The sequence below is a fragment of the Haemorhous mexicanus genome, chromosome 5 (genome assembly GCF_027477595.1).
Source record: "Haemorhous mexicanus isolate bHaeMex1 chromosome 5, bHaeMex1.pri, whole genome shotgun sequence".
NCBI lineage: Eukaryota > Metazoa > Chordata > Aves > Passeriformes > Fringillidae > Haemorhous > Haemorhous mexicanus.
The window spans coordinates 41,488,464-41,505,588 of record NC_082345.1 but is presented as its reverse complement, the minus strand read 5'-3'; the positions used below and the strand labels follow the sequence as shown (position 1 = coordinate 41,505,588).

The window sequence follows — 17,125 nt, the reverse complement described above, 5'->3', positions numbered from 1 at the left end:
CTTTGTTTTCACACAGATTCTTACTTTTGTGAGCCAGCACACAGGCTCTTTCTGCCCCCACTGGGCTGCTGGACTGCTGACTTCTGTCAGATTTCTTTGGTTTGGGAGATTTCAACTCAAGGAATCTCTCATTCTTCCTGCTACAAGTGGCAGGAGCAGTGACGGGGTTTATGGATAATTACTTCTCTATGTGGTAAACAACCCACAGCAGATCAGAGGGTGAGGAAAGGTAGAAAATTCAAATGGCCATGAGGAAAACATTCAAAACCAGTCTCTTGCACACACTGCCCTCATTGCTGTTTCTGAAGTGGATTTGCACACTGAATGTGGCCGTCTGGCAGACAAGTGGCTGATGCCCAAGCTCCACAGCCCAGCTGGTGGGGCTTGGTGTGACAGGCAGCAATGCCTCAGGAAAGATTTTAAAAGGCATTGAAGGATTAACTGAATTCCTGCATTTTTTATTTACTGTATACAGGAAAAGACTGATGTTTCCAAAGATAATCTTTGCTGGTTTACTTTTGAAATTGCTCAAGAAAATTACTGGCAGATAAAGCTTTAAAATAAACACAGGAGATGGTACTAACTGGCTTTTCTTGATAAATTTTCTGTTTATTGGGCAGCTTCAAAGGGCCCTGAAAATTACTCACAACCGGCCAGGCAAAAGGAATCTGCTAATCCTGCCTGCAGTGCAGCCTAGCCAGAGGAACACTGAAAGCACCCTCTGTAACTGGAGCTGGCTGGTGCCTTGCTGATGTGCCTGCCAGCTCCTGGGATGGCTGTTAAACAGTCTCAAGGGTGGAGTAGCAGGGCTGTGAAGCTGTTGAAACAGTATAAAGCCATTGCTAAAACTATTCAAAGAATTCTGAATTGTATGTGGTTCTGGGCCTCAACAAATTCAGTTAAAAATGGACACGGTATAATGCTGTCAGTGACTCTTTCCCCATTGCTTTCAGCAGCTCTGCCATAGGATAACATGGTTTTTCAGAGCCACGAATTCCTCCCTTTTCCCTCTTGGTGCGGATTATCATCCAGCTTCCACAGCATGGCCCTTTGGTAGATACTCACATTTCGTTTTCATCTTCTTGTCTTAAAACATGTCTGTGTTACTGGCCTTTACCTCATTTGAGCCCTGAGTTGTCTCATCTGTCCAGGTAAGAAAGAGCATATCTAGAAACGCCATTCTTCATTTATAGCAGTGGCTTTATTATAAGAAATTAGTATTGAGCTGATGACTTACAGTTGTATGGCACCTGAGCTGTTGGCTCAGACAAGAGCCTGAGCTTGCATGAAAAATTGCAGTACAGTTCTCAATGTTTTTGAATTTGGGAGAAATCTTCAAAATGTATTTGTATTTTCTGTATCAAAATTCTACAGTTATCTGTATAGGGTGTACGAAATTTCTTCAGACTAAAAAATTTACATAGAAAAATATGATAGTCTGTTACAATTAAAAATATGTCTATTATAAGTAAAGTAAACATTCAATTGTCAAACCAGTATTTTACGAAATACAGTAAACATGACTGTGAATCTGAGAATTTGGTTTATAAAAACATACTTTCTTTTGCATATGCAATTCCTTCTCTGAAAAGCCACATTTGTGCAGGAAGATTTTGCCTTTGCCTTTGTCATTCCTGACTTTATTTGAAAATTGCAAGCATAATGGTCATTAAAGCCAAGACATGTACAGTTGGTTTTACTGCAGCTGAAGCCCGTGTGAGCTCTTGGTAGAGGGGAGTTTTGGGACATGAAGCAACTCTTGAGCTGATCTTATCTGAGACCTCTGGGAAAGAGAAATCCTGTTTCAAAGCACTGAAGTTTCCAGTGTTGTCAGGTATTTCCACTGTCTTCAGCACGGATTTAAATCCTGGTACAGTAGCCTAGGAACAAACACAGGAGTTCTTCCTCGGTTTGAAACATTGAGTTCAAGTGAGAAACAATTAATATTTACACTTTAAATGTACAGGGAAAAATGTTCTAAAGATACATTTGAGACCATGGACTGGGGAAAGAGTAACGTTTTCATGTTACAGCAATAAGACTCTTGCTGTACAAGAGCTGGAGTCCTGGAGTGATGCTCAAGCATAAGCCTTTGACGGCAGGCAGAGCCTACAGGGCATGGATGTTCTTTGGACTTCCACAGAGAAACCATTCTGACCCAAGGAAATGACAGTCACCCACGATGGTGTCAGCCTGTGCTGCAGATCCCAGGCTCCATCCCCTCACCCTGCAGGAGCTCCATGGTTTGTTTCAAACACCTCAAGCTCCTGTTGCCTTGCTCCAGACTCATCCCAGCTGGCTCCACCACCAAGGTCCAAGGAGTGCTTATCTCTGGACATTGAGGACTGTAGCAAAAAATTCCCTTTCTGCTGACTAATATTTAAATACATAGTTTTTTTTGCAGTCTGCTAAAGAGTCTTTACACCTCCTATCTATGACTTGAGCAGCTCAGCTCACCCACCTCTAAGGCTGCAGTCTCACTGTGCTCAGGACCTCAATGCAATTGGAAACAATACTTCAGTAAGGCTGCATACTCACATTGATCACATATGTCCCAGGCAAAAGGAGAAGAAAGTACTCCCCTTGTTCATTTGTTCTGTAGGGGCAGACATGTCGCCTTCCTTTGGCTTCCACAATGGCGTTGGGAATAGGATTCCCATTCTTATCAGTAACTTGGCCTTTGACACCTATGAAGAAGGGAGAGGAGGGAAAGATCATGAGCTGTAACTGGTGAGCCTCCTTCTCTGAGAAAGGCAGACTGTTCTGTTGCTGGAACCCTCAAAGGCTATTTCACCACTTTTCAGCACATCTAATATTGTAACTAGTCACTTCAGCCTTGCTCAAGGGAATGAAACCAAAAAAATCCTTGGCTGTTGTTAATAGTTTACCCTCATGTTAAGTTAGAAAGCGGTATTGTAATCTCCTAATATTCCAAATCTCATTTGCTGAAGGTATCATACACACTTACTGTATGTCCTTTACTGAAGGGCTTCAGTCTTCACCACAGGTTTGGCAATTTTTGCGCACACACACACACACACACACACACACACACACACACATCTCCCCCCTTCTTTTTTTGTAATTTACAATAAGTCAGCCTCTTGTCTAGTATTTCCCAAAGGCAGAATACCAACAATGTCTGCTTATGAAGTAGTTTCCCTTCATTCCCACACACCATCTTCAAGGCAGCACAGGCAGAGATAAAACAGCAGTCAGATATTTAGGGCAACAAAATGCAAGATAAGCAACAGGTTTGTGCCAACCCTTCAACTCATTGTAAAGCACCACAGCTTCACTAAGCAGCAGTTCTCTTCCAAATGTGAAGCTGGATCACACCTAGAGAAGCCTTTCAAATTTACAAAATCCAAGCAGCAAAGACCCGTGACACTAGTGCTGAGGCACACTTAGAGACCTTTGAAATTCCTATTATCCCAAGGCTGCTCAGGAATACAAGGGGAGGGGGGGAGTGCATGGTCAGACAGCTCCCTGGGCCAGTCCCTTGCTCCTGCCCCTTGCACACCTGTAGTAGCCCCTTGCCTGACACACTTGTAAGTTCTCCTGCCTTACAGGCACTTACAGCCATCCCTGGCTTTGTAGCACTTCCTGTTCAGAAGCTCCCAAGTCACCACCAGATCTCTCCCCTGTGAGCTGTGGCACTGACCCAGGTGCTGAGGAGTTCCCTCCAAGCTGGCCTCAGTTTTCACTCTGCCCCCACTCACATACCCACCTAGGTGTACTTGTTTGATATATTCGATCAGAGCAACTTTGTTGTCTCTCCAGAACTTTCCCAGCTGGTCTTCTGGAGGATATTTACAGCATGACAGCTCCAGTGTAATTTCAAAACACTGTCCCCAGACATAGTTGTAATCTTGCATTCCACCTTAAAAGTGAAATAAAAGCGTTTTCAGCTGCAAAGAAACACTAAGGTCAAATTAAAAGACAAATAGGAGAGTTAAAATGTTGGTAGTTGCATCATACCTGTAAGAAAAGTAATTCAGATAAATTATTCCTCAATGCCACACTTGTATTTACTGCCTCCTGTGAAAAACCAACTTAATTATTAACTCTAGTTACTCACTGAGTGTTGTTTTCTAAAACATACTTCATTTTGGAAATGATGATGGTTGTGGCTGAGAAAGGGTGGGTCTTTGACTTCATTCAAGCTTTCCCAACTAAAAAGGGACAGATAGGCTGGCATAGGATTTGCCACTGCCAAAGCCATTCCAAGACCCTTTTAAGTTTTTTAATAGAATGAAAACAACATACACAGTGCACAGGCCCCGTATTCTATCTGGCTACACATAAACAATAATGAAAACTTTTATTTCAGTAATTAAACATTAAAAAATGGACAACACATAAATAGAGGATTGGTTTTCTTTCTGAAAGGAGACGTTCTTGATGCCAAGCAGTGTGTGCACACGTATATAATGTATACAGCTACTGCAGGCCTTAAGCAAGGGCACAGAAGCAGGCTAACAGCAGTGACTGCCTCATTCACTCGTGTAATTGCTGGCTGGAGGAGTCTGAAAACCCCAGGTCCTGCTCACAGAATCTGCATGAATGAGTTGACTTGCTTCCCTCATCAGCTCTCTACTCTGACTAAAATCACTGCCCTTTCAGCATCAGAGATGTCAGGAGAAAGTGAGAAAACATCTTACCAGGAGCAGCTGAATGAAATATCAATGACGTTCTTACCTTCCAGCTGGTACCAAGAGTACCCGTTGGTAATGCCTTCTGGGAAGGTTTGCCTGTTGTCACACCCCGTCCCTTTGTACATGCTGGCATGGTTGGAAGAATAGGTTTTTGCCAGGTGAATAAAGACATCATCATCTGGAGATCTGCTGTAGCCTTTCAAAGAGCCAGTAACTGCAGAGAGAAGATAGCCATTGTGCAACTCTCATTACTGGTAAAACACACAGTGTTGGCTTACATGCAGGATAAACATCTCCCAGAAAGCCATATTAGGCAGTGAATTTCCATGGGGTTTATCAAATTCTGCCCATCCCAGCTCAAAAGCCAAAACAACTTTGCAGGAATCCTTATAAATTTTGCTTTGGTGCAGTGAATGTTCTTAAACCCAGTCAGTTGTAGGAGAAGGGAGTTTGTCAGCAGCTTACCTGGGTTACCATTATCAAAGGTGTAACTGGCAACCAGGGCACCCCCATGCAAGTTTGCTGAGAGAACAAATGTTTCATTTTTTATCCAGTCCATTACTGCTCGAGTCTCTGGCTGAATTCTGGCACTGTTGTTTTCAAAGGCATCAGGAAAATTTCTGTTCAGATCTTCTCCATTCCTGTTGTACCTTGGAAAGAGAGAAGACATTCCCATTAGTGTTTTGCCTATGGATGCTTCCACATCACCAGCCTCCCAGTTCTCCAGATCTGTGGTGTGCTAGTATCTTCAGGGTACAGGGAAGGTGACCATTTTTTATTTCTCAAGCATTACAGTGATGGAGTTCAGTTTGCTTTTTGGCAGCACTGGAAATTTCATAAGCCACAATAAAACAATTCTAAGTGGAAACAGAGAATATTTAACTTGCACATAGAATGTACACCTACTCATAAGTGAATTAGAAAAACCAGATCCAGATCAGAAGGACTTTGTCCTCTTCCTGTATGTTTGTATAGAAGGCCAAGGTAACTATTGAATGGCTGTATCCCTTAGGCTGCTCTCACTCTCAACAGACAGAAAAAAATTGAGTCAAACACAGGATGCATTTATTCTCCCGGAACCTTAACGCCCAGCCTGTTCAAACACTCTCTTGCTTTTCCTCTCAGATAGGTCAGTACAGGAATGAAGAGGGCACTCACTGTTGACTGTGTTAATTTTTGAGCTCAGTCTGTTAAACTCTGTCCATTTGACAGTGAGGGGATAAAAAATACCCACCTCCATACAAGTCCCATCTATTTGCTGAGGAATACATTTTTTCTTAATAAAAAGGATGGCCTACACTGGTCACCTAAAGAAGAATTAAACTACCTAAACTTTCTTTTCACTTGTTTCTGATGCTGCCAAGGTCAGTGATCCAAGAGGACTTCTAGCTCATGGGTTTGCTTTTTCTGCACATTCCAAATCTGTCCTCTGGGCATTTATTCCCATTCTCTCACTGTCTCTTTCCCTCCTCTAGCTTGTTAAGCTTTTCATCCCCTTTTTGCTCTCTGCAATAGTCACAATAAAGAATGCAAAAGCACCACAGGATGCAATGCCAAGTTACATTTTCTTCTGTGTAGGTTTTTTTTCCTACCATCACTATTAGCAAAGAACCTATTATAGCCAGCTCTCCTTGTTTAACTCCTCCTTACTAAATCCACATTCAACATGATTTTTAATCACATGGCTAAGGTCCATTCAACAAGCTTAGACACACCTTTTCTCATTAAGAAGGGTTACAGAATTCTCCAACTGAAATAGACCCCTGTGGGTGGAATTTTCCTTCTTTGCTTGTGCCACTCTAAAGGTGCTACAAAATAGGGAATTGTGCTTGTATTCGCAACCTGGGTCTCCTGCCTAAAAGGTGAGGTCATTACACCATTCTGACCAATTTTTTCTGGCTCCACCACATATAAACATCAGTCTGACTCAGTCTTCCAGAAACTCTATGCCATAACAATGTGTCTTCAGAAGGGCACAGGCAAAAATTAGCCCTAGCACATTCTGTAGACTCTGCTCTCCTCCAAGTGTGATTCAGCCCTCTGGCCAGCTGCGATTATTACTCCCCACCCATTTATTTTACCTCTCCCACCCTCCTAAGCCACCCTTACCTTCCTCGTGTGTAATAACAATCAGGCACTTTTGTAGCTTCAAATCCATCAGGATTCATGGTTGGCATGATATGAATCCGGGTGTTATTGAGCAAGCGGGTAATGACTGGGTCTCGTCCATAGCTGGTCACCAGGAAATCGATCAAATGGAGCAGGATTTCTCTCCCAACAGTCTGTGTAAAGAAGCACAGAATTTACTCTAAGTCTGATATAGGAGAAGAAAATAAATAAATAAAGATCCACTGCCTTGAACTTCCAGGTTTTTCTTATGGACTACACAGACGTACAAGGCATTTGAGAGCATACTGATGCACACTACTCTGTTTTATGCTCTCCCCTAAATATATTTAAAGCAACTGAATAGATTAAAGGAATCACTGGAGGGTTTTCACAAGGGTTTTAAACCCAGATCAACCAGACCTTTTTGTATAATGGGAAACTGACTGCGTCAGATGCACTGCTTAAATCTTGCATGGATAAGGAACAGCTATAACAAAAACTAAAGCTGCCTGATAAACATCATGTGGGCTTGGGAACACTCCTCTGCATTTTCTCAGTCCCACTGCAGGGCCCCAGCTCTGTGCTGTGACCCCACACATGAGTGCTAGCACTGTGGGGTACCACCTGGCAGTGGAGCTTCAGAAGGAAGGGAGGACAAGTCTGCCACGTTTTCCAGGATGCCACAGAGCAGGATTTTTTCTTGTTTATCCTCTTTTATGGGAAGTCAATATTAATACAAGAGGCCACATAGATACTTCTGTTACATTGCTTTATATTAACATTATGAGCATGTGCATTGGGGAAACCAAATAAATCTGTAGAAAAAAACACGGAAAGACATTTGGATAAAGACTTTAGGTCAAGGAGAGGCAGTGGCAGAGAAAAAGCTAAACACATATTTTTGTTCATGTAAGTTTGTGTAAGTCCTGAAGGCTGACATCTCCCTTTATTATTATTAGATTTTAGGCAAAAGAGTGTCAAGAGTTAAGGACAATTCTATGCTACCCCAGAAAGCACTGCTAGTGTTCATTGAACCATACTTTCCAGGGCACTTTCCACAGCACTGTGACCCATGCTGCTTTAGGGTTCCTAAACCCTGTCTGGAAAGGGAACAAACCAAGACTTGCAAGTAGATGAGTTCTAGAGATAACTTATCCCTACTTTATCTCCAAGAACAAAGCCTGGTATATCACAACAGGATCTAAACCAGCACCTGAGTATGTGAAAACAGACTGCTCGGCAGGTTTGATAAATATACTCTGTGAAATCCAAGAAGGGATGCAACAGAACCTGTCTTGTACAGGCAGCTCTTGAAAAGGGTGATAGACATCTTGGGAACATTATAAGGGTGGAGAAAGAAAGGAGAGGAGAAGACAGGAGAGGAGAGGAGAGGAATCAGCCGACTCATGGCCCTGGGCATGAGAGATGAAGTTACCAGACTCAGAATCAGCAAGAATAGCTCTACCACAGAGACAAGACTGGACTGCTGCCTGGAGAACCTGGGAAAGTGCTCTTCTCCTACTGTACTTCTCTTCAGTGCCTGACCAAAATAAGTCCCAAAAAGAAAGAGCAGAGAGGCAGGAGCAGAAAGGGCAAAAAAGAAAAGTAACAAAAGAATGTGGTGGAAAAGAACAATGTCTACAAAGAATGAAAGACGACCAGATTTTCACAGATTATATTATTTGCAATTAAAAGTTAATCCTAGATTTACTTACATGCACAGTGTTTTACAAACTATTTTATAGGATTCCTGATATAGCTGCTGTTGTACTCAGGCAGTTCAGATTATCATAAGAGTGCTGGCACTTGGGTGATTACTCTGTGAGAGGAGAATATACTTATTACCACTGTTTTGGTGTGGTAACAGAGGGGTGGTTTTGTTTTGGTCCAGAGCACCCTGCATTGCTTGGGAAAGCACATCTGGAAGTATCTGAGGGAAAGTTTTTGCTTCTGGGAAAGTTTAAGTTCAAGGTCAAGTTTTGATCCAGCCCTTGGAAAGAATCTGCTGCTCAGTCAAGCTTTACCCTGTCACTACAGAGGTCAGGAGTGTCTCTGGATAAGAGTTATGAGTCACATAGTTTTATTTTAGAGCTTCAAATAAAGGATCTAGACACACTGAAGGCAGGCTGCTGACAGTAAGGTCAAGGACAGACACCTTTACCAGCCTCAGGTCTAATATGAAGATAAAAGAGCAGGGAACAGCATGTATGTGTTCTGGGGCTTTGAGAGGACATGAACGTTTAGCTTTGATTGCAGCATCCCAGGGGAGATGAGATGCCAAAGTAGACTGCTACTGTATTTCACACAAAGGGTGACAGAAAAGCAAAGGAAATCACTTTCTCCCACCTCTAGGGATACAATTAGACATTAAGTTTCTCTGTGTACTTCCAGATGTCAGCTTCCTCCTGTGACCCAAAGAGAGAAAGTCAGCAGGAAAGGCTTCCAGTGATGCTCAGGGGAAGAAGCCTTGAATGAAGAAGCGGGCATGTGTCAGGGCATGGATCAATGCTGTAGAAAAGGGTGCAAACTGCTGCTGCTGTACACAAATCCTTCAAACTTCCTGCCTCTGCCTGCTGGCAGGGCTGTGTCAGCACCCTGCTCAGCTGCCACAGGGATTACTCAAGAAGCCTGAGCGGCAGCCAGTCAGCAGATTAAGGTTAGGTCCAATTGCACCTGTGCTGTAACACTTTACTGGGTTTAGAACAGTGCTGTTACCACATGATAGAGACCTAATACCAGGGGACTATGGGTGGATGGACTCTGCCCATTTTTATTATTAAAATTCTTTCCTTAAACATGGCCTGGTTTTTAAGCTGAACGATGTTGAAAGAAAGATCCAAACCGTCAGGTAGGACCTGTTTCAGAGCCTTGCCTGGCTCCTTGCTCCAGCCCTGGCTGAGCATACCAGGCACAACCCCACCTAAGGAAGCTCCATGTGAGCAGCAGGCCAGCCTGGTTTCCCACTGAAATGCCACACTTGCAGGATGTTATTTTTAACACTTGTACTGCACTAATTATCACACACTGCTGGGACACACCCCACTGGGGCTGTCCTTCTCGGCTAAAACACACCAGTGCTGAAGCCACTGCCTGTGCCAATAGTTTGGCACACATCCCTTCATTTCTACAGCAGCAATCTCTGTGGCCATCTGAGAAATACCACATCTATGACAGGGAAGTGCAGCTCTCTGGTTTATCAATGAAGGAAATGCTTCTGAACCAGGAACTGGCACAAGTTGCTACCACCTGGTCAAACTCCACCAGCTTCAGGATTTACCTGGCTGAGACACAGGCAGCTTTTGTTTTCCCACTCAGGAGAATGTGAAGAAAGATAAGGAAAAAAGTAACTGCAGAAAGGCAGTGTTAAAATGTGCTGCAACAGACCTCAGCAACATCCAGCTTTTTTCAAAGTTTGTTGTTAGCACTGAGATTTGATTGGTTTTAATTTTGAAATCCCTGGTGCTTCTGACCTTTTCCATCACATCAGCTAACACTGAAGCTAGGTGGAAAATAGTTCACTATACAAGAAATGTTTTTTATAAATAGTGGGGTTTTTCCTAGAGCAAATGTTGTTTCCCTGCATATCACTTCACTGATATATCACACAGGACTGGGACATGGGAATATGGACTTAGGATTCCTTATAGCAGTATATGCAAGTATTCCATAAGTTGTGCAGTACATGCAGTATTCTTTTTGTGCAATCAGATGACAAAAAAACAGCCTTTTTTTCAACAGTGGTATTTTGATAGTAAATGCAGCTTCCATTAATTCTTTAGAAATAAGAGTAAGAAATTCTACACAAGAGCCATTAGTTTTTTGTTTGGTGTTTTTTTAAGACTCCATTATATTGATCACAAATAAATCTACTCCAGCCCTTATTCACTTAAGCCCTAATATTTCAGGAAACCCTACTGTGGATATGACTGTGTCTGTGATGACATGGAAAATAGAGTAGAGTTGCTTTAACTTATTTCACAAGATAAGGCAGCAGATGAACACATCCTTTCACGTAGGCTAGTCTAGACCTATCAGTATAGGCTCAGTTTCACACAGTGGAAGAGGAAAAATACTATTTAAAATAATATTTTATACTACTCTATCATTATATTATTAATATTAGTGGTTTATTTTTATTATTTATAATAAATTGTTGTTTATTATAAATAAGTGATCATATTATTTAATATTATTTGCATTGTTGCTATTTTATATACTGAGAAAATAAAGTGATCAGAAGTGGACACTTTAAAAGAAAAGGACTGATATCAGCACTGGCATCCTGAGAAAGAGTTTATCTTGTGATGGCCCAGTTGCACCACAGCTGCAGAAAGTTAAGGCCATACACTCAACACATGAAAGGGGGAAAGCAGAAACCCACAGGAAGTTTACAGCTGGTTCAGATGGGCTTTTCCTTAAAGGCTTTTCCTGCAGTGATATACATGGCTCAGGAAGAGCCTTCCAATTAGATCCTGTCTGTTCAGTTGTACAGAATGCACTCAAGTCACTGGCACAGGGGGCCCAAATGGTTTTGCTCCATTTGTGACTTAGGAGTATTTGGGGGTTTGGTTGTGGTTGATGTTAAGCAGGAGGAGTTCTTCCCCAGGGAGGAGTGTGTGACTTAGAAAGAGAAGGTCTTTCAAGTAAGAGAGCACAAGACTGGGACAAGAGAGGCTGCTGTCTAATTCAGAATGGGAGTTACCCCAGAAGATCAGGCAACCTCTCCCTCACCTTCCCCCTGCAGACTTTATTAGCATTTCAGGGGCTTGTGCATTTTGTGCAGTCAGTTACCATCATCTTGATTAAAGTTAGCTTAAATCAGTTTTCATTTGGCTAAGGTTAAACAAAAAGTACTGCTAAAAATGGTGTCCAGCTTCATACAGGCAACATAAGGAATGGGAGGAATTTTTTGTTGCCTCTCAGTGGATCTGGGGCAAAAGTTCACTCTGTCTGGCAACAGTGAACACAAATGACAATCTTTTAAATCTTGGCTGGTTATGTCTTAGAGTATCAAGAAAAATAAACTTACTTAAAAAAAGAAATCTTTTCAGTTCTGAAAAAAATACTCTCCTCTGATGGTATTGCATACTCAGATTACTTTATTAGAACTTCCCTATTGGGCAGCCTTCCAAATAACCTAGATTTTCTTCCAGCAGCACGTGTGAACAGCCCACACACATACAATTCAGGTTCCACCCCAACTTTTATGTTTCTGGAGCAGTGGGCCAGCTGAGTCAAAGTGTCATATGCGTGATCATAACAGGTTAGAAGGGTGGCATCACCAAACAACACTTGAGAACAGAACTTCTCATTTAGTATCTTTTGCGGAAAACATCACCTAAGCACAAAAGGCCTGACTGGATCAATGAAGCCATAATCTCACAATTTCAGTTTATGAAAGACTCTGGCACACAAGTTGAAGGCTGTTGTATAATTAGTGCAAAGCTTATCCGCTTAATACATTGTAGGGGTAGTTGAATCTATCCCCAGTGACTAGTCCAGCAGAATCTTAGATTATGGGCAAAAAAATATTCAAGGTCTCCAATGCTTCTCTACAGGAGGAATTCATTTCCTGCCATCTGAAATACATTTAGGATCAGATAAAAAAAATAACCAAACACCAACTGTGTTTGTATGCTTATTTGTTTCACCTGTATGTACCAGAAAACCACATACAGCAAAAATCATCATGAGGAATAGCTCTATTTCTGGAATGTTCCCTAGGTCTGACAAACAACTGGAATGGCCTTAGCCAGGTGTCTCAAGGATCAACCCTGCTCACATTGTTTGGCACCATGTCTGACTTTAATAGAAAATCTAGCCTCATTTCCTCATGAAGTCAATAAAAAACTCAGATCCTAGGCAGTGATCTGAGTTGCCAATCCCTGGCAATTCCCAGCTCTGTGGATGTGCAAACAATGTGTGTTTCTATGGTCAAAGCTCCTTACATGTATCCAGCTGGGCAGTGATAATGACAGGGGTGCTTCCTTGTGGAGACTTCAGTATGTGCGGCCTTTTGCAGTCCAGCAATGTCGGATTTGCAAGCCAGCCCATTCTGGATGAGATCACATCCTGCCCTCCACCTCCTCCCCACCAGAGCTGGGTGATTTGCAGTCAGAGGTTTGCCATCCCCTTCAGCAGTCCGCAGGGACTGCGGGATGGAGCCTCAGTCCCTGGATACCTCGGTGACACGCGCCAGCTTCCAGGAGCTGCAAACCCTGTCTTGGGCACCCAGTAACAAACGTACCCATGTGACACCATGAATCAGCTTCCTCCCACACAGAGTTAAATTCCCAAGCAGTCAAACTCCCAGCAGCACTTTGAGCAAGGCCAGTGTTGAACAAGGTGAAACTAGCCTAAGTTGGGGAAAATTCTTGGCGCATAATGTCACAAGCGCTCACACACGGCAATAACTCTTGACACGTTTCCCTTTGCACAGGATACACCTTCTACCATATCTGTCTTTCTCAGTTTTGGGAATTCACAGTCTAGCACATATATATATATGTATATATCTTGCTACTCCTGTTAAATTATTTAACCTTCACATGAAAGACTGCATAAAAACGTATTGTGCAGTTTAAACTTATCCTGCAGATGACTAATCAGGTAAAGGCAAAGAATAAAAGAAATATAAAGCAAAAGAGTACTATAGAGAACAGTAAAGCTTTGATTCTTTCTGATTCAGGTTCAAGTAATGCACCAGGTAGGCTCATAATCATAATTTCTCCTTGATCATTAATAAGTGGGCATTCTTCCCAGAGCAAGTCTATTGTTCTGGCATTGCTTTTTCTTTTGTCCTCTGTGTTATCTCAGGTGAATCTAGCTGCTCCTAGCTTAAGGTTCCCAAGATAAATTTTCTTCCCACAATAAATAATTTGATGCTTCACAGCAATTATTATTTAATTTTAGGATGTATTTGAAGAGTTCTATCAGTCATATTTCATGCCTAGGCAATAATAATGTACAAAGTACTGCATCTGACTCGCTGCTGGGAAACTTAAAGCCTCTGGGTTTACTCACTTGGAGAAGACAAAGCTCTCTACTTAAAAGAGGTCTTGAGTGTAGGATTGTTGGACTCTTCACCATGATGTAAGGTCTCCTAAGGCCCTTCCACTTAAACAAGGGAACTTTATTCTGAAAATTCCTCAATAAATACACACATATTTTGTCTTCCCAGAGTTATGACATACCTGAATAATAAGAAGCACATGCCTGAGAGAAGCTCACTCTAAATCTCTGGAAAGTGTATTTGGTATAAATGACATTGCAAAAATTGAAACGTACCTCATCCCCATGCATATTAGCAACATACTTGAACTCTGGAATGCCAATCTTATGATGGGTTGGAAACCTTCCCAGAACAAGAACCCACAGGTCTCTACCTTTAAGAGGGGAAGGGGAAAAGACATTTTTTAAAACAAGTGTAAAATTATACAAGCCTTAGAAGAATAAAAAGAATTGGTCATTAAGACCATTGTACAAATTCTCATATTTCATTGGTGCCCACTCAGTCCTATATAAAACATATCAAAGTAGACTGTGGGGTTCTTTTATTCTATGAATATTTGCAATATTAGTTACAGGAATAAATATGCTTTGCCTTCTGCCCAGGTACATAATAAACCCTGCAATTTCTAAAGCATTTAGCCAGGACTAGAAAAGAAGGCTTTTTTTTTTTTTTTTTTTCTTTTTTTTTTTTTTTTTTTGTAATAAACACTTTTCAAACTAAATTTAGCAAATAAGACCAACCTTTCCCCCCCAAAATTTTAAAACATAAGGCTTTTCTGAAATATATACAGAAATTTCATCATCACAGAGAAAGAACATCTGGTTTTGTACTAAAGGCAACACAAAAAAGCTAAACATATTCATGCATTACTACTCAGAAAATAGGAGGTACCAGAAAGAGCTGTATCAGAGACATATTTCAAATATATCAGCAGGGAAAGAATTAATAGCTACAGAAAGAGTATTAGTTAGGACCACTAAAGCTGCACAAGAAGCTGAACTTTAAGTACTAAAATAAACATACATACATTTTGGAAGTCCACATTTAAGAAGGGGGAGAGGGAGAGGAGATTTTTTGTTAATAATTTTAGTGATTCTGTGGCATTTCAGACCTCATCTGCAAATCTGTGCTTCCCTAGTCTGCTCAGTGAGGTGGAAAACTCAAGTTTCAGTAGATGGCAGCAATGAAACTGGACCAGTTACTTGATAATAGCAGTGACAGGCTAAAGATTGCTAATGCCCAGACCTTGCAAGCGTGGTAGCTGCCCCCAGCTCCACACAGCTCTTGTTGGGACCCACAACCTGTCTGAGAGGAGCCCAGCCACCACTGCTACTTGCAGGACAGATAGAAGATAGGAACTGCAACATGCAGTACTGTAAAAAAGCCCTATTTCCTAAATCTTGGTGCATCATCAAATCTGCAGTAAAAAACTCTGGAGAGTGTCAGCTTCCCATTCCTGAAGGCATGGCCACTGTAGTCGTGCACATACCACAGAATTTTTGTTTTCTTTTCCAGCTGTGCAAGTGGCTCACAGCAGCTCTACCACAAGGGTCATGACTTCGGGAATGAGAAAAACTTGAAGAGGACGAAAGCAACACTGCAAGATGCACTGAAACAGTTGTAAGAGAGGTAAAACTGAAGACAATGGGGCCAAGCTAAATTCTCAGTTAACAGAATCGGATTCTTAGGACCAAGAAGCAGCAAGACAGTGCTGAGAGCTGACAGATTCAGCCAAGAGTGACCTCAGTATCCCCTGGTTTTACAGCTGCTCTTGAAGACATTGGTGTTCAACCCCTGTAACCATGCCATGCACAAAGCTGTGAGATGATGCTACTGACTCTTTCATTAAAGGACAATGTGAGCAAGCAATCCATAATTTTAAAAATAATTTTGTGGCAACTGATTTGGTAAGAAAGCTAGTTATTTGGCCTTGTTGTATGTAGAGCCACTGCCTCATAAAAAAAGAAAAAGTTTGATTTCTGTAAGCTTAGACAAGTTGCAGAGTGGAGAACCCAAAGATACTAGCTTTTAATCACATTCTTCTTCAAAAAGGAAAGAAAAAGAACGCACACATCACCTCACCCTAGCCCTTTTCCCTCCCAAAACCTCCAGAGGTCCCCTCTAATCTCAACCATCCTGCAGCTCTGTGAAAACAGATGACAAGTCTTGCTGCAGTAGCATAAGTTTGGACCTGAAAACAATCCTAGTAGTGAAAAAACTGTTATTCCTAATCAAGTGTGGACAACAACCTCAACTTACTTTCCAACTCTGCAATGTGTCGTTCTCTCTATAGCTGTATCCTGGGGCAACTTGCAATGAATTACTAAGGAAGTCCATCCAGAATTCTCCTATGATTCTTTGTCCTTATGCCCTGTAAGTCTTGCTTCCCATCTCTCATTCCCTCTCTTGGAAGGCAAGTTCAGACATCCCTCCTTGGTGTCAGTTGCCATGTGGACTTCTGCACCAGGAGGAACACACCTGCTTACAGCAGTGACTGCAGCCTTTCTGCCACAGCCCAACCCTAAAGGTGGCTACTGCAAACCTACAACATGCAGCTCATCATGCACACTCAAGCAAAGAGTCCACATAAAGTGCTCTAGATGTTTCCATCATTGAAGATATTCTACAAATAATAGTGTATTCTGATATCAAATAAGAAAATAATACTTCCAGTGTCTTGCCATCAGCAGTACTCATTCCTGCTGCTCTCACTGTGGATTGCACTCATGGGAAACACAAGGAAGAGCTAAGTATAGACTAACATTAAGTACTGATGTAAATTGGTCTTTCCTGCATTAGTGTTCAGACTGTTCAGAGTTTGTGTGAGGGCCATCTACACGATAAACACTCCCATGAACTGAGATACCAATTATTTCCTGGCATTTCCAGCTCGTAAGAAGTACTAAACCTTCCATTAACAATTAAAATACATTCCTGGGTCTGCTCAGCCTGCAGTACTGGATAGTGTATCTGGGAGGGATGATGTAAGATTTCCTTCCATACGGCTGTAATTAACTGCATGTAAAAAGACTCAGCATATGGATGGTTTCCTTTAATCAGCAAAGCCTAGATAACTCTGGTTTGGTACCTGAAGGGAACACTAAGCTTCCTCTCATGCTTTGAAAAGCCATTTCTCACTGCCAAATTGCCAAACCAAAACTGACGTCAACTAATTAGTGAACTATATTTCAAGTGGTGAGGACAAACGTGTGTTTCTAACTCTGTGTCTCAGGACAAGTAACAAGACTTGTGTTGGAGCAGAGCCAGACCACACAGCTTCTAGTAGAATGAGAAGCCTTTTTAACTTTTTAAAAAGTTTTCTAGCATTGCCACTAGTTTGCAACGT

At 41.8% G+C, this 17,125-nt stretch overlaps 1 protein-coding gene across 2 annotated transcripts in view; it reads right to left on the bottom strand.

Moving 5' to 3' along the window:
- Positions 1-1,179: 1,179 nt before the first annotated feature.
- The window catches only part of CPM (carboxypeptidase M), a 28,498-nt gene continuing 12,552 nt past the window's right edge, over positions 1,180-17,125 (bottom strand). The window contains exons 3-9 of one of the 2 annotated variants that reach the window (XM_059846943.1): positions 14,055-14,152; positions 6,768-6,940; positions 5,124-5,308; positions 4,702-4,872; positions 3,731-3,883; positions 2,539-2,687; positions 1,180-1,880 (exon numbers count right to left, since the gene is read on the bottom strand). In XM_059846943.1, the coding sequence (XP_059702926.1) occupies positions 1,641-1,880; positions 2,539-2,687; positions 3,731-3,883; positions 4,702-4,872; positions 5,124-5,308; positions 6,768-6,940; positions 14,055-14,152 (1,169 nt within the window). In that variant the 3' untranslated portion in view covers positions 1,180-1,640. The remainder of the gene's footprint in view (positions 1,881-2,538; positions 2,688-3,730; positions 3,884-4,701; positions 4,873-5,123; positions 5,309-6,767; positions 6,941-14,054; positions 14,153-17,125) is intronic. The other variant, XM_059846944.1, reaches the window with a different exon arrangement.